This window comes from Lepisosteus platostomus, chromosome 6 (assembly GCF_059453375.1).
Source record: "Lepisosteus platostomus isolate fLepPlt1 chromosome 6, fLepPlt1.hap1, whole genome shotgun sequence".
Taxonomy (NCBI): Eukaryota; Metazoa; Chordata; class Actinopteri; order Semionotiformes; family Lepisosteidae; genus Lepisosteus; species Lepisosteus platostomus.
Window position 1 is genome coordinate 55,043,183 of NC_142616.1, and position 26,166 is coordinate 55,069,348.

The window sequence follows — 26,166 nt, forward strand, 5'->3', positions numbered from 1 at the left end:
AATTGATAGTAAATTGTGGAATCATTACAATTTTGAAGAGAAATGTTCTACATTGATCTTCCACTTAAATGAGCTAAAATAAATACTTTTCAATTACGTTGGGGTCAGTGTTCAGTCTCTTCCCAGTGGATCAAAGCATTTCCTATATTAAAGCAAATTAATTAAAGAATATAATCGCAAAGTGAAAGAAGTAAATGTTTCTTAATAGTTCAGGTGGGTAGCTGCGTCAGCATGCGTAGGCTGCAAAGGAACAAGTGATAGGTTTATACCATGCTGAAAAAAAGAAGAGAGAAAACACAACATTTCGGCCATGGAGCCTTCTTAATGCTGTGATCCACCAGTGGATGTCTATTCAAGCCAAGCCAAGGCTCCTCTCTACTGGGCTGTGACGATTTTTACTGTCCACTTTGTTTCCTTTAGTGCACTAGGGAGACTAGGGCTAGACTGTCAGACTGTCAGGAGAGCACCCATGTTGCTCAGTCCTTGTTGTTTGCAGGCAGGCTGCAAACAGTGGTAATGGGAGCAAAATACATAATGTATTTGACATTGATCACGAGGAGAAAAGCACCAAGGACAATGAACTTATTCATAAGCAATAACTCAATAGCAATTCTTTACACATTAGTCTAAGACATTTATGTTTTTTAATGAAGACCACTCCAAATAAACTCATGCTTTTGAGAATTATGGGATCCAAATAAATACCTGTGACGTACTTCATAGGACTAAAGTAATCCACCAAACTAGGAAATAGCTACCACGTATCTGGAAGCAGAAGAGCTCTTATTGTTTGGCAAAATTGAATAACACATAATGTTGTCATATACTCACACGCAGTAGTCTGGCTAGCTGCCATTTTGTTATTTTTGTATTTGAATCACAAACATAAAAAGACCTTTATCAGGGCAATGTTAGAAAAGCAGCATACTGTCAAGTTACAATCCTAGACACTGCATGGCAATCTCTCGTTATTCTTGTTTGTTTGTGTGTGTGGCTTATCAGTCTGCAAGCTGACTGTATTTCTGCAACTGACAGGTACTACTGCTACTTGTCATTTTAATAGAGAGCTGACTGCTTCACTCATGAAGTACAAAACTCGCGCCTGCATTTAAAACAAAAGAGTTCTGCCCACCCCTTGTCCTAGCCTCGTCGTCCTGTGCTGCCAAACATCCCCAGCAAGGAAGCGTTAGTTCTAGAAAGGCACAAGAAAGAAGAGACAGAAGAAAAAAAAACACTTCGAGTTTTTAATTAAAGTTAATGTCTAACAGACGCTTGGCATGTCTGAATTTTTTTACAGTATAATAAATTCGACGCTGGACTGCTGAGATTTTCCATTGCACCATAATTAAACGCTCCTGCAAAAATCACAACCGCGTAGGTGGAACTGATTAAAAGCCAGCAGCTTCATGTCTTCAAAGCGGCAGAAACTCATTAAGCCCTGCACTGTTTACCTGCCGATTGTGTAAATTACAACACCCTGTCTTAGCCAGCTCCTGTTTAAATGATTTAAAACCGTATTCCTGCCATCTGCTGCAGGTGGGCATTTCAAAGTAAACAGGTAGAGCTGAAGGCACAGCAGGAGCTCGCTAAGAGGGAGGGAGGATTCCCTTCTGCGCTGCCCTGAGCTCTAATTGTGCTGTCAGTCATTGGAGACGCGGTATTCAAGCTCAACTTCACTTGTGTGACAACTGGGGAACTCCACAGTCATTCCTGAGCCTGAAAACTAATGGAAAGAAAGAACAACAACAGAGAGGCGGTTTAATACAGGAGTTAGAATCAGGGGGAGGAGGAATAGTTCTGTGTTAATTCGGTCTAACCAGAACGCTGGCGCGTAATGGAGAGTTCATGAACCGCTCAGCAAAAGCTGGGTCAGAATCCATGTAATAATAATAATTAATAATTGCTTACACTTATATAGTGCTACATTGACACTCCACTCAAAGCGCTTTACAGGTAATGGGGACTCCCCTCCACCACCACCCATGTGCAGCATCCACCTGGATTATACGACAGCAGTCATAGTACGCCAGAACACTCAACACACACTATCTATCAGTGGGGAGGAAAACAGAGTAATGAAGCCAATACATTATAATAATGGGGATTATTAGAAGGCCATGATTGGTAAGGACCAATGGGAAATTTGGCCAGGATGCCGGGGTTACATCCTACTCTTTTCAAGAAAAGCCCTGGGATTTTTTAATGACCACAGAGAGTCAGGACCTCAGTTTTATGTCTCATCCAAAGGATAGCGCCTTTTTACAGTATAGTGTCCCCATCACTATACTGGGGCATTAGGACCCAGATAGACTGCATGGTGAGCACCCCCTGCTGGCCCCACTAACACCTCTTCCAGCAGCAACCTTAGTTTTTGCTTTAGCTTCAGTGGGTTGCGAGTTGTGAGTCTCAGGGTGATATGGCTGCTGCTATGTACTGTACGTACAGATGAAGGAAAAAAAAATAAAATGAGAGAGATCAATAGGGTCAGTGACTTTTCTTTTTAAAAAAAATAAAAGCTGAATTCTGCCAGTACTTAAAATTAAGGAATTTCAAAAGCAGGAATTATGCAAACGCCAATGGGTAAAGATGTTTAATTAAAGCTAGTCCACAGGACAGCCTTCAGCATGTAATGAAGATCTAAGGTGAGATCTAATAATGTATTGAGCTTGCACCTGTTACTGCCCTAGCAAGAAACCTATACCTCCCCTTTCTTTACAGTCTGCTGAGAGTGCACCACATGGTTTTCTGCTATTGTTCTCACTTTGACAGTTTTATCACCTTGCTAATTCACTGTTACAAAAATAGGTTTTGAAAGGGTTTTGCAAGACTATATTTGTGGTAAATGAGGCAGGAAAGTATATTACCCAAGGCTTAAGTCCGGAACATTTCGTGGCAGGTATTCAAAGCATCCCAAGTTACACGTCGCCACACAGTGAGTTGGAATGGCAATGCGTGCATCATGGGGGAAGACAGAAAATGCACATGGCTCTATAATAAAAAATGATGTGAAAGATTAAAAAAGAACTTCTGTCATCTTCAATTTAAACCCGACTTATCACCGGCTTCTGTTTAGACGATAAAATATTTCATTTCCAAAGAGGAATGCGAATATCAGGAACAAATAGGTCCGATGCATTATTTTGTAATAAGTGGCCTAGAAATAGAAATTCAACCAATCAAAACTGCCCTAGCAAGAAAAAAAAAATTAACCATAAAAACAATGACAAACAACATCCATCCATTAATTTGCATTAAACATTAATTCGTATTCAAATATTTTTTGAGGAAAGTGACTCAGAATAACATTCAAGAACATAAATCTCACATGGTGCCCCTGCGTTTCTGTGATAGGCTCTGTGTTGCCATGACCCTTCTCCGGAACGAGCTGCTTTCTGACTTTGGATGAATGGAAGTGACCCACAGACAGGATTGTGATAAAACCTTGCTAAAGTTGGGGTTCTTGGCGGGAAATGAGGGAAGCTTTCATATACACAACTCCTCTGAACTGCACGAAATGTCAGGAAGCATCTTTCAAAAAATCTTCCTCCATGAAAATAAAATGGCAATATACTTAACTATTTTTATCATCTTGTTTGGTGTTATGTTCCTAAAGAACCCACGCTACCCTTATTTGAGCTTGTCACAAATGTTTAATCAAAACCTTTACTGGGAAAATAATCCTTTAATGAGGAAAGTCTCATGGAATCTGGAGAGTACAGGCAGTTCTATATATAGAAGCAGCAATCTGTGATGATATATGGGATTGTATAAAAAATGAAAAATAATTATCTGCCTAAATTATTCATAGGTCAGAGTTTTTCATCAAAATGTAATCATCCATCACAAAAGTGAAGTTAAAAAAAGCATTTTACCACAGGAAAACCCAACAAATTCAGGGACTTAAAAAAAACATGTATCCAGGTGAGATGGGATGATAGACTCAGACAAGATGGCAGCTACTATCTGAACTACATCCCCCAGAAAGATGTGTGGAATGACCTGCCACCCTCAGTCCCCTGACTTTAGTCAGTCATTATGTCATTCGAGAGAACTTCTGAACCCTACCAGTCAACAAACCATGGGACTGTGGAACCTATGTGTTTTTGTACTGTTGGGAATTCAAGAGTTTCAGAGAGAAACTTTGTTTTAGAAGAGTTTTTTGGAATGAGTTTTGAAGGAGTTTTAGAAGGAAACTCTCAGTCTCTTGGTCCACTTACTTGAGAGAGGGATTAAATATATCCTGTCAGTAGCTTTAAAGAGAAGCTCAGGCTTTTGTTGGTTTTGTAGTGTTTGGAGTTTTGGTTATTTTCCCTTGCACCGTCAATAAAAGAGCACTTATTTTTACCTTTTGACTGCATTTATGTCTGTTTCTCTGCAACCCAGCTATTTAGCTCTGAGGGCACACCTTTCCTGCATGTCACACACAGTGACAATATAAAACAATATAGACAGAATTTCAGCAGATCACCTCAAAAGTGTTTCAAAAGTGTTTCTGCATAGAGTAAGAAAAGCACTGAGTGAGAAATGTTGGGCAATGCAAAATGTCTAAGATTACGACACAATAGTACTGTATATTAATGTTATATTAATGACTTAAAATTTTTAAATTTTTAAATCTTCCATCCTTCCTATAAAAGGCAAGACACTCCTGTCATCAATGTCATGTGGCCCTCAGTTATTCATTATCTCATGTCAACCTGCCCAATAAATGTTTGGCCCAACCAAGCCCAATAAATCTCTCTCACTCTTGTAAGGACAGGTCGTTTACTATTTTGTTCTGCTTAACAATCTGGAAATGCACAAAACAGCAAAGAGGGAGGGAAGCAGTATTTCCTCATTTTCTTATATATGTGACACTAAGCAACACGCCACACTCCGATTATAGTCCAGCTTTCAACCGGCAAAGTTTCAGCTTTAAAGAGAGAAACATAGACTTAAGGATGGAAACTCAGTAATAATGTAATGCTATAAGAATTTGCATGACAACAGTGTGCTAAACTAAAGCATAAAAATGAGAGGTTTTCAATGTATCCACCTCCGATAAATGTCATAGACAAAGAGATAACACACACTGAGCATCAAAAGAAAAATATCACATATAACTACAACAAATTCATAAAGTTTTTATCTGGAAAATGACAATCCTTTTGTTGCAGATGACCTGACATTTTATTGAGCAGCCATGACATGACATCAACTATGTCCTCAACAGGAGGTCTACTGTGAACCTCATGGGCTATTAGTGGCTGTGACCCCACTGGACGAAATAAAAGCTGTACATCTGCAATGCCCCTTTCCTCTCAATGAGCCTAGAGCTTGGCCATGTTTAATAGTCTCAGAGACATAATAAAGATTCACATGTTGTCCCAGATCTTCCCATAAATGCTCAATGAGTCTCAACTCTGGTGAAGCATAAATGTCACGTGTCATCTTGCCATTATTACAGAGTGTGATGAGGGTGTCCATTGCCCTGAAATGTCATGTCAGGATGAATCCATAAAAACTGCCATAGTTTCACAAGTGAGGTCCGATGGACTTCATCAATGTAGTATTGTGCAGTTAGATTGTCGTCAATGACTACAAATAGAGTTCTGCAGAGACTATTGATCCAATTCATCACACTTAAACCTCCTCAGTTATTGGCATGTTACACACAACAATTAAAGTACTGTTTGCATTTCTATGCAAAACTCACCCATGACCAATAGGGTGGTCTACACCACACTTAAAGTCATCGCCAAAGACAAGTGTCTTTGCTCCAACACACCCAACACACATTTACAAGCAGGTTTTCTTGATAAGTGGGGCATATTGGTTCCAAATTCAGTTTTTCTTTTCACCATGCTTGACATTCAACTGGTTAAATTACCATACCACCTGTGCCAAATCAACACCCTCATCTAGTGACACTAATACAATTTAATCAATTTTCAAAATAAGCATCCATTATTTTTCTAAAAGCACACCTGCATAATAACACTGTGCAAGTGTTTTTGATGTGCTGTATGATTTGCATTTTTGCATATGCTGTATGAAATATAATGAAATGTTTAAAAGAGCATCTGTAATACTAAATTAATACCTTCTAACTGTAAGAACGGAATCAAACCAAAAGATACTGCTGACATTGATTTTGCTGCATAGCTACACTACATTTGTTAGTAATAAATAACTTGAAAAAGTGTGTAAGAGTTCTGTTGTGCTAAAAAGAGTAAAATTACTATCCCCCCTTATACTCCTGTTGTAAAAGCAAATACCCAGAAACTAGGCCTAGTAACTCTAACCGTATTCCAGCACCTCAAGGAAATTGGTTCTGTATACCTTTGCACTGTCTGTGATGTTACATTTCTTTGGTTTCAGTTTCTATAGACCAGTGATTCCCAACCCTGGTTCTCGAGGAATGCTGTGTCTTTTAGTTTTTGCTTCAGTTGAGCTCTTAATCAAAGGCTCATTGATTTCAGTTTCCTGTTTGGGGCATATTTGTAAATTTGTCTTGAGCTCTTAAAAGGACAGTTGGGATTTGAAAATGGTATCCAATTTCTGAGTCATTCTGGCATGTTGCCTGACCTGCCACCAGCAGGACCTCTGGAGAAGGAAAAACTCTCACTGTGGTTGTGTCTGATACAGCGTCATTCCCAGCTGCGTATGTTCATCAACAATCAATCATCATCAATTGATCAACTAGTAAAAGCTGTTTAGTCAGAAATAACAGCATGCAAGTTGAGGAAAGGCTACATAAATTTCTGTATGCTGACGTTGTTGAAAACAGTTTGGTATATTTGAAATTCAGGACTGCCCAAAGTAACAAGTTAATAAAAATGTCTAAACAAGCAAAGAGATCAATAAATCAATTAGTACTGGAGATTTAGAGCTCATCTGGAATAGAAACTAGCAGATGCAGTATTCCTCCAGTACTAGGGTTGGGAAACACTGCTGTAGAATGCACATTTAAACTCACATGCACATTTAAAGTGGGGACAAAAAGATTTGTCCCCACTTTTTGAATCACAAGGACGATAGATAATAATTTCTCAAATTAATTTAATCAACATTGTATTTACTTAGTAGCAACCCTTCAAACAGATCCAATCCATTGTGAGGAGCTCATCTACTTTAGAAGATCAACTGCAAATGAAACAGAGGCTCTGCCCCTTTACAGTACCTTTATGTAGCTGGACAGCTGTGGGTACACCCTGTGTACACCCAGCATAACGGACAGGAAGGTTTTGTGAGGGAAGGCTGTCGTGACAACGTGCGTGACCTCCGGGAAGGAGAAGATCTTGTATCCATACTTCTCGTAAAGCCGCAAAAGATCTTCAGAGGGCTTCACCTCCCCCTCGCTCAGGATGCTGCCCACAGCACACCGGCATTTCTCAGCAGGCACCTGAAATGCACAGGGTGACATCATGACCACACTGGTTAACCACAAAACACGGCCTGCAATGCCCAGAGGCCATCAGAGACCAAATGTGACGTGGGTTGGACAAAGAGGTACTAAGTGCATCAAAGGTTTTTTTAAAACTTTTCTATCTTTTCTAACATGCCCTATTATCAAATCACTTCAAGCCAATGTCATTACCTTGCTTTTGTCAATGCCTCTGATGTCAAGGGGCTTTCAAGATTGTGAATGGAGCACTGAATTTCAAAAGTGTGTTCCTGCATACTTTTTAATACAGATAAGGGCAATAGGCTTGTAGATGATCAATACTCTTTATAAGCTATGTTTTCAGCAAAACCCTAGTTTGTACCCTGTCCATTTTAAAACATCTCACATGTCATTAGGCATATAAACCAAAGCACTGGACAAAATACCAATGTGACTGTAAACCATCAGGATTAAATAAATATGAACATCTTGTTTCCTTCCTACAAAGATAAGATTCTAACAAAGAGCTATACTTTTCCACTGAAGGATGTGAAGGCTTTTGAAATAAGCTACATTTTGTCCGAATGAACTTAAACCTTAGTTGACAGTCAGATCTGATTTATGTTTTCCTGAGCTATATGAATTACTTAAGTGGATGGTTTGAAATACGCAGTAAAAGATCAAAATTAAAGGTGTTTGTTTTGGTTGCTACTCGCTCTTCAGCTCTTATTGTGACTTTTTTTTTATGATGACCTTTTCACTATGATTAGTGTTTGCTGATAAGAACATTTTTAAAACAAACAGGATCCGGTAGAGGCAACAGTTCAAGCCAGGATGGCCAAACAATTAGAGGCGCCATGAAACAAGTGTGAAAGAGAATCTTTGTGGCAGGGAGTTATTTCTGAACCTCGTGTGGCTCCTGGCGATAGCTTAAAACTTAAGACAGGGAGCAAAGACGAAGACTGCAAATCATTTCAACACACCTGTAACATCGTCGACCCTTTTTTAAGAGAGGGAAGAGTTAAAAGTCATGCTGAAGTAAATGTTTAAAAGACAAACTTTGAATGCTGCCATTTACAGAAGTTGTTCCTTCTTCCCTATTTTTTTGAGGGAGGAGTAAAGAAAACCGTCTACGCTGAGCTGCTTTCATGAAAAGTGAAGTTGTCAGCAGATGGTATTTAGTCTTCTATGTGCCAAAGCTCTGACAGGCTCTAACCAGCCTGCTCAGAAGATACACAGACTAATTGCTGTCCCTATCACTCTCTTATGTTCAGGGGTATGCCTTTTCAAGCTGCTCTCTCCAGAAATGTTTTGTCACTTGAGGGTTTTTTCCTTCTTCTTCAATCCTACACTGTTTCTCACTTGTTAAGAAGCACTATTGCCTTTCAATTACTGTGATTATCCCTGTTTACATTGTTGTATATCATTACAGTAAATGTATTTCCCCGTGTCAATCGTGAAGCATAGTATCATGCTAGCCTGATATCCTGTCGTTGTATTTGTAAGTCCCACTATTAGAGAATCCAACCAGGAAGGTTGTCTTTAAGACAACAGAGTACATAGTAGAAGGATTAATATCCCCTAATTTACCTTATTTTTATATACGTCAATAAATTACAGTTCTTTTAAATTTAAGGATTAGAGTGCAGAGTATATCATGGTTTATATTCACTTAGAACAAGTTAACTTCCTGCATTTTCAAAAATTCCGATAATCAATTTAAATCACAAAGCATCCCCCCCTCCCAAAAAGAGCCACCATATGGATAACTCAAACGCTCTGTCAACAGAGGTGACAATGTGCAATCTGGAACCCCCAGCTGCTGCTTATTCCCCTGTGTGAGAGCGTTTGTCAGATCTACCTCTGAAAGACTAAGAAACAGTAAGAAAAAGTGTCCAGCAGTGCAAAATCATAATGCAGGAGAGACAGTTTAGTTTCAGGCTTATGGCAGCAAGAGCAGTGCAACCAGAATGCAACCAGGAATCTGGAATTCCTAACATGAAGAACATTAAAGAACGTAACAAAGAAGGGGGTAAAGAATAGTGCAACAAACAAGGCACAATGTATTATCATATACAGTAATATTACATTTTACCACTCAATATGCGAAATGAATCACATGCTATAATCCTACCCTGCAGCTCAAATCAAATCACTTTCTCCACCAAAAGAGGCATCTAGTCCTACGCGAATAGTAGCCATTTTCAAGAAGACCTGCAGAAAGACGGTGATGACTTAGCTATGTAATAAAACTTTCGAATTCCATTTTACATTTGTAACTACCCAAAGCTCGTAACCTTTGGGTAGGTGAGGATAGGGACGTACTGTAGATCGACCGGAAAACTGAGAGCTTCATCTGAAAACTCAGCTCCCGCTTAACCACCAGGGTTCGGTACAGTGTCCGCATTGCTACAGTTGCCTCACTAATCGGCTGGTCAATCCCCTCAATGTCCACCCGTAAACAAGACCCTGAGCTATTTACACTTCTCCACTTGGGGCAGCTGTTCCTCCCTCACCTGGATAGAGCAACCCACTCTTTTCTGTTCTCTCATGGGAGAGGAAAATGACCTCAGATTTGGAGGTGCTGACCCTCATCTCAACCGCTTCACACTCAGCTGTGAACCTCTCCAATGTGTGGCAGAGATCACAATCAACGAGGCAAAGAGGACAACACCATCAGCAAACACCAGAGATGCAAACCTCGGATGCATGACTTGGATCCACTACAAGCCACGGCTGCATCTCCATATCGTGTCCATGAACAGGAGAGGAGACAAGACGCACCCTTGGGGGAGTCCGACACCCACTTTGAATGGGTCTGATTTAACAGAGGGGATCGTGCGATTGACGTGACCAGATTCGTGCAGCAGCTGCAGAAATACGGACACTGTACCAAACCATGGTGAAGTAGTGGCTGAGTTTTTAGACCAAGCTTTTGGTGTTCTGCTCAACCTATTACTTTCCTTGCTAATGGTCATGAGCTTTGAGTAATGACCAAAAGAATGAAATGGTGGGTACAACAGAAATTAGGTTTCTGCATAGTCTGCCCAGGGCTGCTGGGCTGACTTTCCATGACAAGGTGAGGAGCTCGGCTATCCCAGAGGACCTTGGAGTAGAGTCACTGCTCATCCAGATCTAGAGGAGGCAGTCTGAGGTGGTGCAGGCATCTGGAAAGGATACACCCCAGGCGACTTCCACTGGAGGTATACCGGGCACTTCCCACTGGGAAGAGATCCCAGTGCAGACCCAGGACACACTGAAGGGATTCTATCTCCCTGCTCACCTGGGAATAACTGGAAGTACCCAGACTGTTGCTGGGGAAAGATCTCCTCAGCCTTTCCTCTGCGACCCTCACCAGGAGTAAGAGATTAGAAACTGATGATGATGAAGACAATGATGATGATGTTTAACTATAAGGAAAGCTATAAAGAAATACAGTAATCCATGTTTTCTATGTCTATTCCTTGACTGCACCGAGGATGTGCAGCAGTATTATTCATCCAAACAAGACCTGCCACCTGGCCTTTGCCTCCAAACTAATAATAATGTTAGTTCTGAAACATTCACAATCAAACTTGTCTATAATTTCCTTGTTCAGTGTTGTCTTCCTTTTTATGAAAGGGTGTTATGTTTGCAACTCTTCAATACGTATGTATAACTCCCACCCTTGGTGACAGTAGAAATATCCTACTTAAAAGCCTATGATTACCATCCCTCAGTTCCTTAAGCGTGATTAAAAAGTAGCTTCGTTTTTAAGATGGTCTGGTCCCTGTAGTACCACTTTGTCAGTTATGCTAGATTCAACCTGGACCATGTTTTCAAAATGGGAAGCACAGTGGTGCAGAGATTAACATTACTGCCTCACAGTGCTTTAGCCCTGGGTTTAATCCTGCACCTGAGGTGAAGTCTGCATACTCTCCCTGTTTTTGTGTGGGTTTCCTCTGGTTGCTACAGTTGCCTCCCACAGTCCAAAGACATACTAGTAGGTTAATTGGCTTCTGGGAAAATTGGCCCTAGGTACAAATATCTTTGTGTCTAGCCTGTGATGGACTGGTGTCCCCTCCAGGATGTACTTTGTGCCTGATTCTTGCTGGGATAGGCTTCGGTTCCCCTGAGACACTAAATTGGAAAATGCAGTTAGAAAAATGATTGATGGATATTTATGAAACAATCTTTCGTAAAAACCTGCATATAATATTAATTGAGCACATTACTTCATACAATATACCATCTTCTAGGAAAAATCTAATATTATCTTCCAAAACTCTTTACTTAAACATTTAAAGCTGCATTATTTTTAGCCTGAATTGTCGCTCTCTTGACGATTCTAATGTCTTATTTTCAGTTGCTCTTCCAGCATGATGGACTCTTTTTCTGTCTTTAAATCTTGGGAGACTGCTCTCTTACTTCTGTTTTTTTTATTAAATTATTCTGTTAAACCATTAGATTATATTTTCCTACCCTTAAATTTAGTTGTGTGCCTTTTATATTACAGTATGTTCAACATTTTTCTGAAGTATAACTTTCTAAGAGGCTCCACCTCATTCCTCAGTTTTTAAGAAAAGCGTCCTTTTCAAAATTATAAACCCTAATTCTAGGGTCATCCTTTAACTACCAACAGTATTACTGATTAACAGTTCCAGATTACAAACAACAAGGGCAGCACATTGGTCCAGTGGTTAGCATTGCTGCCTTCTGGCTCAGGGCCTTTCAATTCTAGACCTGGGATGCTTCCTCTGTGGAGTTTGTATGTTCTCCCCATGTTTGCTTGGGTTTCCTCTGGGTTCATCCCACAGTCCAAAGACATACTGCTAGGTCAATTGGCTTCTGATGTGAGTGTGCATGTTTGTGTCTGTGTGTGCCCTGTGAAGGACTGGCGTCCTGTCCAAGGATGGTTCAACCTTGACCCCTTGCTTGCCAGAATGAAGCAGTTAGAATGTGGATGGAAAAACGGATCGATCAGGAAAAACAAGTGACTGGCTATTCTATCATCACTAGAATATCACAAGAATGAAAAAGGTCCCTTTAAGTGCCTAACGCCTTTCCATTAATATGTGAAGCCATTTTAGATGTCTACTTTCTTTGCATATTGTTGCAGATTATAATTCTTCGGGACAGGACCTAAGAACCATGTTTCATGTTTTAGTTTGCATTAAACGTATAGAATATATATAGAATAAGTTTTTACTGATGCTAAATATCAAATGAAATTTAAAAAATGAAATTCAATAAAAAGAAAATGTAAATAAAAGTATTTTTCCTTGATTTTCTAAAGTATTGTCAACCTTAATGTTCATAAAATAAAATGGTTAAAATGGTCTGCAATTAATACTCAAAATACTTATTTTTTCCTAAATAAAAATAAATATTGTACTATTACTTAGGATTATTAAATTAGTTGTCAACTAGTTTAATTTAGTGTCTCTGGGACTCAACTGGAACATGTTACAGACCAAAAAAAAAGTCTGTTTTGCTGAGCTTCGGTGAGTTGCACAGAAGCCAAAAGATGAGTGTTAAGAAGAGGCTTCAAGTCTTACCAAAGAAAGTGAGTAAATTGCAGGAAAGCTCATGTTGAAAGCCTTCTTTGATTCATCTCAGAGATAATTGGACTGCTAGCTCGCCAGTTGTTACCGAAGCGGTCTTCAAAATTAGAAAACAAGTTGTCAGCTGCACAGCAGAAAACAAGACTGTGCACAACACAGACTGCATCCAAAATACCAAAGATTTATGTAAGCAATCATTTCAGGATGAAAACCCACAGGTAGCACTGTCCAATTAAAATTCAGGGGAGTCCTTTGGAATGTACTGCTAAAGTTTACCATCATTTTTTATTGTTATAGTTTTGTGAAACCATCAATTCACAAACCTTTAAGACATTATTTGCAGACATTTACAGACTGCCTTTACTCAGACTATGTTTTTGATTGCTAATAAAATACAAGACTGGTTGATATTCTTGAGCCTCTTAATAGCTGCTGAAAAGTTTGGAAATTTCTCACTGAACATAACTTTAAATTTAATTATCTAAGATAAGCCAAAATATGTAAGATGCTTTATGATAGTTATAATAGGGCTAAAAAAAGTGGGTCTTGCTTAACTAATTTGTTAAGAGTTCTATGAACAAATGGAAGCAATAAGGATGTAAACAAGATGCAAATTATTTAGATTTTCAGAAGCCTTTCCATGATGTTCCTCATAAAACTTTATTGAATTATGAAATTGCAGATGGTAGGCGTTCAAGAACAGGCGTGTATTTGTATTACGAACTGGTTAATTGATCGGAAGTGTACAGATTAGGCTTCCATGCTCTCATTGGGAAGATGTAAGGTAATTAATAGAAGTAGTTCAAGTAGGTAGCGTGTCAGCATGGGTAGGCTGCAAAGGAACAGGTAACGGTTTTATTCCATGCTGAAAAGAAAAGAAAAGAAACACGTTTCGGGCGAAACGTTGAGTTTCCGTAATTAGTAGAATACCACAGGACTCTAGACACTGTTCTTCCTAATTTCGATTCAATGATCTAGATTCTGGCATACTTACTGTAGTAAACTAGTATATTTCACAGATACCAAAACAGGAACATTACTGTAGAAGCTGCAAAGGATATTCAAAAAGTCTTAATTGGCTTTCAAGACTAGGCAAAAGATTGGCAGATGATGTTTAATATAGACAAGTGCAGAATAGAAAAGATACATTATAGACACAACCAGAAGCTTTAAAACTGCTTATGAAAAAGACTTATGTACTTACTGTACATTGACACATAATTTACATTTTCTAGGCAACGTGGGAAAGCAATAAACTAGCAAACCAAATGTGAGGATATATTAAAAGCACTGACGTTATTTAGAATAAAAACATTTTTCTCTTCTGAAACCTCGACAATATCAACCAGACAAATCCCCAGGCCTAAAGGAATGCCCTACACTGACAAAAGACCTGATTCACATATCTAAAATTCTCAAAGTCATTTACACAATTAAGCCCATGCATCTCTTTGGAATCAACAGTGAAACATAAACCAAGAGCACATAAATGGAAGCAAAGGGATGGTGAATTTAAAATAAAACAGGAGAAAAAGTTGAAAAACTTGCTTTAACATTCAATACAATAACAGTTACTGTGTAACACTGGGTAGAGAGTTAGCCCTTTCTGTTTACCACAGTAATTCCTTATGGGACTAAAAAGCATTTATGGTTGCTTCTAAAATGCTTTAATGGCAAATGATTGTCAGCTCATGGGATTTAAAAGATGGTTTCTATTCCACACAATACAGAGTGCCTCATCCTTGTTCCTTCAGTGGAGTCTCAAAGGATTTGTGGTATACTTTTTGTATCAAGTAATTTTCTTTATGTAGCTCTGAAATCTTTTTGACAAATGAGCAAGCACATACCTGGACAATATAGAGGCCATCTTACAAGGGTAATTCTTCATTAAATGGAGATGTAACAAATTGAATTTTCTCTGTTTCTGCTGCTGTTGGTAGCTTGTGGTAATAACTTCCTGTGTTCTTGGAACTCTCTGACCTTCCTTCCACATTAACACTTTAGTTCAGAGGGACTACTTTTTAGCTATAAACTGAGCCCGGTGCACCAAAAACATCAGCACAACCTATTCATGAGCTCATAAAAAGTGAATGAGACAGTATTAAATCACCTATTACAGGGTAAAAATCAAGAAATGATCCGGAGCTAATTAGTACAAAAAAATGTGAACTTTTTCCCACCTGTATAGTGAGAGACACTAGACATTAGAACTGCATTTGTTTCATATCTTTAGTCTTTAGGATTAGCATAGTCGACATAACTTGCAAGTTGAAGTTGAGAACATAGCCTTTTCTACTCAACATCTCTTACTTTTCCTTGTATTTGTTTTCATTTCGGGTGACACCATTTCTAAAGCAGGAACTCTGGTTCATTTTCATCCTGAATCCTGCAGCACCTCACATCACTTAAAGCCTGAAGTTCCTTTGAAATGTGACAGGCTTTTCTCTGAGGACTCACTCTGAGGTTAAAAAGACAAGGCTGCATTCCTGTCAAAGGCTGTTGATAAACACTAAGGCAGTACTACATGAAACGTAGAGAAATGCACAGAAACATGCCGCTAACCACCACAGAAGTAATTTATTTCACAGGGCTGCTGCCGCCTGTGTATTCTCAGCCCTCAAGAGGATTAAGCACCACTGATCAGCCGTCGCTGCAGGCAAACTAATCCAAGTCTAAAAAATAATTGGGGACCCTCTAATAATGAAACATCCCCTCCAGAAGTGACAAAGCACCTCTAACATCTTATCATCTCTTTCTGGCAAAGTAAGTCGTGAAATATCCCTTTCATCCAGAGAGAACAGCTTAATCTTCCAGAGGTTATACTCAAAAACAATGTTTACATCAGACACCCACACCGATATAATTGTCTGTTTCACACCAGTATTAATTGAAGTAATTTTGAAACCATACAAACATTTTTCATTGCTTTCGAATCTGTTGTAATCAGTCTATTATTCCATGAATTCTCTGGTCACGAGGAGTTACGTTTCCTTTCTTTGGGGAATTACTATAAGCACTATGGTGGACATAATTCACAACAGAACATGGAGTTGCACAATTAACATCTTGATGAAATAGAAGAAATAAGTCATTTTGAACTGCTACAGAACATAGTTTAATGTCTTAGTAGTTTAAGTACTGACAACTGTTAATTACCGTTATAATCTGTTGGACGTCTACTGTAAATGCACAAGTCTAATAGAAATAAATTAATCAGCAGCAAGAATCAACATTGACCCTTCACAAGTAGAACCATGGGTGTTCAATGTCACATTGAGTAAGTACTCTCATCACACTACAATATAGAAATAAGAGCACATTCAATAGCAAGGCACCATGAACAACTACATGCACATGTATCACTGACAGCAAAGAACATGCTTATGTAAAGAGTAAACACAGTGAGGATCTCCCAGACACTGGCAGTGACCGACAATGCTTTTTACTGTGCAGAGTAAGATTCCTTAGTAGTGGAAATCTAAAGAATACTGTCAGTTCATCTCAGGCATTTGTGTCTGTGTTAAATGCCTTTTGCTTTGCAAACAATTTATTTCACCTTCATTTCCACTCGGAAATTAACTACCAAACAAGCAGGAAATGCTTTGAAGGACACTGCGAAAATGTTGTTCTGTGCTGTTAATACAAGCTGATCACAGGCAGGGTAATAGCTTCACCACTTGGTGAGCCCCGTGTGGTCAGAAACCAGGACAGCAGGATGAGGCAAGTTCAGAGCACTGTTGGGCCAGATGAGATCAATCAGTACCAGGTGGCTACACATCTCATTCACAGGGAAGTGAAGTATACACACTCTGATGAGATGTAACAATGAATTCATTGATAGGGGCACAACTTCACACATCACAAAGACACAGGGAACACACATGTCTGCGCTGCCAAAAATGCATTAAAATAGAGAGACTTTAGTTTCAAAATGCAAAAACATGACTTGTCTTGTGCAGTACTAGACAAATTCCTGCTACCGAATACCTGTAGGCTCTTCACTTGGTCATTCACACACCTGCTGTTACCAGTGTAGGGTTGGTATCACTATAGTAAATGCTACTTATTTCCATGTGACCTCCTCTCAATGGTCTGTTACGTTTTGAAATTTACGTGATTTTATATTATTTTACATGAATTTTAGCACTATGATAATTGTGCTTTGTGGTCATAGTTTCCTGGAATACATCCCCGTCAGTTTTTGGGGGGTAAACACAGGACACAGGAATAACAGGAATAAAAGTAAGAACTGCTGGATGCAACAATATAGGACTACACAGCAAAGACTTGCACAAGTTCTTTGAAGAAGAGGAGGGTATATATGAATTAGGTGGATAATTCAATTCATAGTCTAGTATTTCTACATAGCACGTACTGACAAACATCTACATCAACCAGACCATAGGATGAAAATCCTTGTCTTTGACTGTCCATCCATTCATCCATTTTCTAACCACTTCATCTAATACAGGGTCACAATTTTCCCAGAAGTGACATAACTTACCAGTATGTCTTTGGACTCTGGGAGGAAACCAGAGCACCCTGAGGAAACCAACATGAGCATTAGGAGAACATACAAACACTATATGCCGATAGCACCCTATGACTAGAATTGAACCCAGAGCCTCAGTCCTGTATAATGTAAATTGGCATATTTATTAAATTGCCATTAGGCACTACTGAGAGTAACCCACTAACAGGTTATATTGCCTTTAAGAATTAACAGTAAATTAACCAAAAATAGAATCGAAATGGAATCAGAATCTGTTACTTATTGAATAGAACAAAACAGTGAAGGGAGAAATACCTGACAGTGACAGACCCACATCTTTAAAAAAAAACAAACTATTTTAAAATACTTTTAAAATAGCAGAAGATGTATTAACACTGCTCTATCAATGCAAGTTTCTTATTCAAGTCAAGTCAAGGTTTATTTATCAAATGCACAACAATACGGCATGCAGCAGTAGTTGCTGGCAATGAAATGTCTTATTAAAACCTATTACCAGGTGAAAATTTTTGTTTGGTTCTGAGCTCTCTTTCAACCAGGCCTAATGGTAACACACTACTATGAACACAGTATATTACTACAGACAAGGTGGATCAAAGCTTTGAGTGATCCTAGGTCCAAGTTAGTCACTGTTAACAGGTCTCCTTTGAAATACAAACAGAATGAAGTGTCACTAATGAGCCTGCTAGCAAAAAAACTCAAAAATAAATTTGACAAGTTATTGATTTCAATTCCAAGTGGTCAGCTCTTTCAAGGTGTAAACGTTCACAACCACTCAATTTTCACTGTTTAAGGAGCACAGTGCTACCGACAACAGCAAAATTTCGGATAGGGAACTAAGGGAACACAGTTCCCATCTACTGACAAAACCAAATCTAAAAAGTAACAATGCAGAAGGCTATATTTCAGCACAAATTAAGACACAGGGATAGGCTGTAAAACACATGTCCTACTCTATAATGTGTTTCATAAAGTATTATACAACACGGACTAATCATATTGATTAGAATTTACAAGGAATGTGTGATCTATTTCTCTTCAAGTTTGTGCAGCACATCTACTGTCAGGCTGATTGATAATTCATTGCATGCTGTAGGATTTCTCAGAATAGTAGAGGAAGAAAGCCTGTGTTGGAAAAAAACAGAACTCTGCTTCCAAACATGACACGCAAGATCAGACCATTAATGCATAGGAGAGACAGTACTTTCTTCACGTTCAGGTTCAAACAGAGCACCGATGTCCATTTGCAAAGCTGACAGTGTCTGTGTGCCCACTCTGTTTACAGCTCCTAAGCCCCTGAAGGATAAGTCTTTTTTTCTGGCCAATAGCTCACAAAGTTCTCTGGGAAGGCTGACATCACTGTGAAAGAAAGTCTGTCAATCAAATCAGCCTAACAGTCACTACGTGCCCCCAGTAGTTGCTCAGACATTCGACCCTTCTGACAGAAAGGCATCAGCGCTGGTGCATCCATTATCTCGAGACTACCGTTTCCCACAGAGTCTCTCTCCCAGCACAAATGGTAATGCCTCTCAAAACCCATGTGTAAAAACACAGTGTAGTTTTTTACAACCTGTATAGTAGTATAAGATTATAAACAAGGGGTTACAATTTGAACCATTTGGTTGCTAATTTATCTAGGGCTCTTGTATCGCCATTTCTCGAAGAAAGACAGTATCAGCTTTAATAACAAAGCTGAGCAGCTTGTTCCATTCTCCCACCACACTTTGTGTATAGAACAGCCACCTGTTCAGTCTTAAATGCACTTGTCACTTATGTGTTGCATGGTTCATGTTTCACTGCATCAGAGAAGCCTCTTAACAATATCAGCAACGCTGTTCATGGACCAGACTTTGATCAGGATGTCCAGTTGGCTGAGCACTGCCCTGATATGGTGGGCATCGATCAGATTAGAGATCCTCCTGGTTTTCAGAGCAACAGCAGCTCCCGGAAGGCTCTACAGAGCTTGTGACAGACAATGGGTGGCATGCCAGAGGAGCATGTCTGCAGGTCCTCCTTCTGCCCATGCAGCAAGGCAGGCCCTGATCTGTCAAGCCGAGCCCTGAAATTTCTGACCATTTCAAGCTGAGTGGGTATAATTAAAGTTTTTATAAAACATTTTTTTTTAATAAAAATCATACACACAACATGGGAATAAATCAAATGCCAGTTTAATATGTCCTCCTTGCCTGCCTTCCAACAGTGTGCTCACTGCCATCTTAGTTACATTAGCTCGTATTTCCTTCTACATTAAAATTACAATATTACCTTCAAAGATTATGTGTCCTAGACTTCCATAATGCCCAGACTCGAGCTGGAGTTTTCCTTGCTTCATGAATGCTCTTTAGTGGCAGTGAGGCCTGGGGAAACTGTCCATAATCCTCTGTTGTCAAGCCCAGCCTCTAAGACGTGTCACTAGCCGGTATGTGACAGCGCCTCTGTAAATGGGATATGGCCAATGACAACTCCCCCATGGGCTCATACTTGGTCCTTCCAAGCTCATTAAGCATGGCAGCCTGTGAGTACTGGCACTTGAGAAGAAGGGGTCGAACTGCTAAAAGCAAGACAGATAACTTGGCAAAAGTGATTTTTCCCTGCTTATCATTAGATGTCTCCCTCCCCTGTCAGGCAGTCAAACACGTTTGTGATTACAAGAGAGACACCTGGGTGCAAACTTGTAAGTAACAAGAGAGTATTAAACCTGACAGGAGAAAAACAAGTATATTAATGAGAAAAACTGTACACGTTGGGGATTTTTTGCATGGGGCATCTCAACCACTTTTCTGTGGAACTCAAATGTATTTTGAGGTTTTCATTCAGCGCTGCCAGCAGTTCAGGAACACACAAATGGAAATCCATGCTCACTGAACACTATTAAGAACATCCTTATCTTCACTACCAGAAAGCTGAATCCAATGTCCTTTTAAAAAGGAAAGAGAAACGAGCGACCCACCAGTGTTGGCAGCTTAAAGATAAATCAGTAATAGAATTGAAATTTAAGCTGTCTAACTCTCTGAAAAACCCAGCTCTTGTCAGCTGTGGCAGCTGAACACCCCCCCATCCAGATCTCTCACTCTCTAAAGTCTTCACAGTTGCCTCTGGCTATTCTACAAACATACTTGCCAGGTAACAGGGAGTTAGCAGGCCGCTCTGTATTTAACAAACTGTTCTGTCAACACTGCTTCTCGGGAAATTCTTCACCAGTCACTCGCACAAAGACTCCACCTGGGTCACCACGCGTGCTGGTTGGTGGGAAAGGACAAAAAAATCTTTCCTATTACCAGCAAAAGTGACAGCGAATCAAAAACCACAGCAGACACAGCAAGGAAAAAAAAACACATGTTTATGTATGAACGGACTTAAATAGCTGTGCCCATCACATCCTGAAAGGCTGTTCATCAGCAGAGCTGACAGCAGTCTCAGCCCTGGGTCTCTAATTAAGACCACGGTTCCCTTACAGTCTGCTCCCTAGCATCTGCAAGACCGATAACAGGTATTATAATCCCACTTCATCTTCCATCACACCATTCATCAGATGGCAGGGATAAAAGGTTATGTAATGAATTCAAGACAAACCAGCAGTGAAACAAGACAGGACTTATGAAGTGTAGTAGTCTATAGCCAGAAAACAGTCTCTTCAAAAACATTATCCTAACTTCTAATGGACTGTACATGTTGTTGTGGAAAGTAATTATATCACAAGTCTCTATGTGAGCAGTAAAACAGGGCTATCCAGGGCTAACAAACTTCTAATGGACACTCAAAACAAAACCAGGTGACTCATATACCTTTAATAGATGACTTCAAACCATCACAGTGCAGTTTTCCAATCCTGCTCCTTGTAATCCCCAGTATCTACTGGTTTCATTCCAGCTGTACTCTTGCTTAACTGAGTCCTCAGCTAAACTAATTGATAATGTTTTTTAAATCGCTTTCTGTTCCTACAAAGCTGCAGTTTTTGAATTCATTGAAAATAACCACATTTCACACCTCATGCAGCTGCAGGTCCAAAAACAGTTGTGTCCAATTAGTGTTTCATTAGTTATATCTGGGTTCCAATTAAAGTGTGCACAACACTGGGGTCAGAAAGACCAGGTACTGAAGCATCCTTTTTTATACTAACTAGAAAAACAGCTTCTTCTGACTACGAAGCAAGTTTTCCTTTCATGTTTTCCCATCAATAGGCAGCTCGCTTGAGCTGCACATTATTAAATTTCACTTTGAGGGCTTTCCCTTTTGAAAGTTTTGATCTCAGATCTGCATTTATGAATAACATTTTGGAATTTACTTAGGAAAACAATTTATTTTTGTGGGGGCAGCATTTTAGACACAAAATTCATCTTGTGTTTGGAGCATTAATTTGTGAGATATTTGACCATATGTTGACTGAATTTAGAGGGGAAAAAATGCACTTTGTTTTCATACATATTCGGGAGTTGGAAGACTACAAAGCTCCAAGTCCCAGCAGGCTCTGTCTGTATCTGCCTTGGTGGAAAAGGCTGTGGTCTTTACATCAAGGTCACAGTGCTCTGACCCAGCCTTGTAATTTTAATAAAATCTTCCAATTACCCGCTAAGGGGTTCAAGGCAGATATCAGACTCTTTTATCTGGCTCTGCTCTCTTGGGTTTGGTGAGGAGCACAACCGACAAGAACCTTCCTTAGCAGTACAGGTGACCCCCCTTATAAATTGCCTTGCTATATGCCGTTTCGCACTCAAGTTGTTAATTAATTTATAAATTCAACATACAAAAAAAACATTGTATTTACACCAATTTCCAAGGCACCAAAAGGCACTTTCATCACAACATATACTGTACTGAGTTGGACAGGGGACAAGGGTAAAATCATATAGCACACTAACATTTTACCTGCTTGTATGAACTGTTCTTATGTGAACACAATGCCGAACACAGGAATTAAGTGTGAAATTGCCCTGTGTCTTGCATGCATGTGCAAAACTGCACTTGCACTCCAATACTTCTCTGTAGCTACAATGCTACAGACCAGTGAGGGAGTTCCAGAGAACTGTGTTTTTGAGGGCTTGTACCTAGCCTGCAGGCGATGAGAGCTGGGAGCCTTAGCACAGAGCAGATCTTCGTCTCCATGCCCTGCTCATCCCGTGCCTGTCAACTCTTCACATAAAAACACAAACTTGCCAGGGCTGATCCGTTGTTGCCTATGAGGTGCCAGTAGTGCTAATGTATTCAGTGTTGATGTCACCACTGGTCGGCCTTCAAAGAGCTCTGCCTTCCCTCAGATCTGTCAATCAGAGAGCGGGAGGTGGGAGCAGACTGACCTCTCCTGTCAGCCCCGTCTGTGCAAAACCACCCCTGTCACTTTGAACCTAGATCCTCCCCAGAAAGAGAAAATGAGGTTACACCTCTCTTTTATTCTGCAGCTGCAAACTAATGTGAAGTGTGAAGGCAGGACAAAGCATCTCTGCCGAAGTATCCATGGCAACAATCACAAGATACATCCCTGGGGTCTACTGCTTTGGACTGGACCATAGCAATGTGCTGCTGAAGAAGAACTGAAAGAAATGGACCAAGAATAAGGACTCTGACACACCTCGCAGAAAGTCTTGTCGCTTTCAGGGTACTTCATACCAATCCAGCGGCATAAATTCACTTAAGGTCTTCATGCGTAAAAATGGCTTGGAGCATTAAAAAAATGTGCTCACACCTGAAGAAGGCTCCACAGCCAAAACATGTTTTCTTTCTTCTCTTTTCAGCACGGAATAAACCTGTTCCTTGTTCCTTTGCAGCCTACGCATGCTGACGCAGCTACCCACCTGAACTGCATAAAAAAATGTTCTTATTTTTTAATCACTTGAAAGGACATTTCCATTTAAGGAATGTCAAGCACAAAAGCATCAAATAATAGCATTTTAACAAAGATAGTGTTTAAATATGTCATTCAGTGTACTGCTTACTGTCTTTGCAGGAAGTCATATTCTTTTTGTTCTGCTGAACGGTTGTTTGTCAACCTAATACAACATAAAAAATATACAACAAGATCAAGAGGAATTAACATGGCTACTGTATCATTTATACCATTACTACAAACGGCCAACACTGTTTGATATGGTGTTAATGGATTCCAAAAAAACAACTAATGACACAACATTTTTCCTTTCCAAATCTGTTGACCATACTCTAGAATCTTGTTGTCATACACATGATCCCAGAGTTTTGTTAGAAGTTTCATAATCCTACATGTGATAGAAGACGTCTACATAATTATGTGGTTTGATTTGGTAACTTTTTTATGGATGGGTGTTATCAGTTTTCAAACCAATGGGTATTACCCCAGTTATGTGTGACTGCTAGAAGGGTTTTGTCAACAACTGGATCACACTTCATTTCCTTAAGTACAACTGGCAGAACATCACCAGGTCCTGGATATGTGTCAACCACAGATACTGCAATACTATTTAATACAAATTCTTGTTCACCAAGAGGAATGTTGTTGATTTCTTTCTTGGTAAACACTTGATTAAAAATCATTTAAAACATTCACCAAATCTTTTTCATCATAAACAGATTCCCATTATTATCTGTACTACTAAACACCATCATTGCAGGGTGCAGGGTTGCAGGGTGATAGCAGCCATATCACCCTGCAACTCACAACTGGCAACCCACTGAAGCTAAGCAGGTGTGAGCCTGGTCAGTACCTGGATGGGAGACCTTCTGGGAAAAACTAAGGTTGCTGCTGGAAGAGGTGTTAGTGGGGCCAGCAGGGGGCACTCACCCTGCGGTCCATTTGGGTCCTAATGCCCCAGTATAGTGACGGGGACACTATACTGTAAACAGGCGCCGTCCTTCGGATGAGACGTAAAACCGAGGTCCTGACTCTCTGTGGTCATTAAAAATCCCAGGGTGCTTCTCGAAAAGAGTAGGGGTGTAACCCCGGTGTCCTGGCCAAATTTCCAATTGCCCCTTACCAATCATGGCTTCCTAATAATCCCCCTCTATGAATTGGCTACATTACTCTGCTCTCCTCCCCACTGATAGCTGATGTGTGGTGAGCGTTCTGGCGCACAATGGCTGGCGTCGCATCATCCAGGTGGATGCTGCACATTGGTGGCGGTGGTGGGGAGACCCCATTACCTGTAAAGCGCTTTGAGTGGAGTGTCCAGAAAAGCGCTATATAAGTGTAAGCAATTATTATTATTATTATTATCATTTAATATTATTTTGCTGTTGTATTACTGAAAACAAAACTTACATTATTATTTCAGCTTCCAATGTTATATTCTTTTTACCTGGTCTTCTTATTTAGTGTACTTCACATATTTACTTGAGCGCTTTTCTTTATTTCATAAAGGCTTTCTCCTTAAATTAATTTGTAAATGATTTAATAAACCATTTGGGTTGCTACTTTCTACTCTGTGCTTCCATTAGAATGCCTTTTGGTATCAGTTCCTTACTGATTCCATGTGTCTCTTAGTCTGCTCCACTGAAATTACAAACTTTGTTTTGGTCTCAAGTAGTACATTTTTACAATATTCTTCAAAGCAGACCATATTATGATCACAGTTCCATAATGTTTCTCTTACCTTTGCTTTTCTCACTGTATCTTCTTTGTTAAAAACCACTGGATCAATAAGGGCATTCCCTCTAGTAGGTGCTCTGACAAACTAAGTACGCTTTGACAAAGTATGAATACAGTCATTAACCACATATGCCATTTCAGTTTCAGCTGCTAATATCTATAAGGTTCTTACTGATCTATAAGGAAAATTAAAATCTACCATGATAAAATATTCCTTTCCATACATGTATGATTTCATTATACTGTATATGCCTGCATTAGAATTAATAACTGAATTTGATAACTAGTATTATGATTCTAACAATATGGCTTTTGATTTTTTCTAATTGTGACCCACATTGATTCCTCTAGGTTTTTTTTTCCTATGGCTGAATGTTCATTTTTATTTACAGAGCTACATCTCCACTTCTCCCATCATTCCTGCCTCTCCAAAATGTTGTATATCCACTAATATACAGTATTCTTCGCCAGCATTCTCATCGAGCTTCTGTTAAAGAACACTTCGAAACAAATACTAAAATTGACAGTGAACTTCCAGGATCTTGTCTGTGAAACAGCTGAGCAGAACACCACCAAATGAATGGAAGCAAGAATTCTGAATACTTGCTTCCACAAAAATGCCAACACTTTCTTTCATTTTTCAGCTTTTACCTACAAATTGGGGATTTAAAACTACAAAGATGTGTCTTTCTAACCTGCAGCACAGGCTGTGTCACAATACTTGTCTCTCCACCTTTAAACACACATTGTGTTCTAAGAAATTCCAAAGCCAGCTGTGTGACAAGGAATCCCGTTGTATTATTATTATTATTCAAAGGCAGTGCTCCACTGAGTACCTTGGTCTTAACTAACACAAAGTCCAGCTCCTGTTTTCTTCCCACACAACAGCTCCCCATTTTCTTCACCAGCTCCTTAAGCCTTTGTCATGTCTGTCTCTTTTTTCAATTCACCTACTGTACAGGCACAAATAGTTGAATGTTATTTCATACAAACTTTTCTGATACATGGTCCTAAAAATAAGTGGCACAGGGACACAATGGTTAGCATTGCTGGCTTACAGCCCTGGAGCCCTGGTTTCAGTTCCAGACATGGGGTGCTTTCTGTGTGGAGTTTATATGCTCACCCAGTGTCTGTGTGGGTTTGTTCCCACAGTCCTAAGACATACAGTACTAGAAGGGTAATTATTTTCTGG

At 39.6% G+C, this 26,166-nt stretch overlaps 1 protein-coding gene across 2 annotated transcripts in view; it reads right to left on the reverse strand.

Moving 5' to 3' along the window:
• tex264b (testis expressed 264, ER-phagy receptor b) overlaps positions 1-26,166 on the reverse strand; it is a 148,124-nt gene that overhangs the window by 109,923 nt on the left and 12,035 nt on the right. For both annotated transcript variants that reach the window (XM_088636399.1, XM_088636400.1), the window contains exon 2: positions 7,163-7,384. In XM_088636399.1, the coding sequence (XP_088492525.1) occupies positions 7,163-7,384 (222 nt within the window). The remainder of the gene's footprint in view (positions 1-7,162; positions 7,385-26,166) is intronic.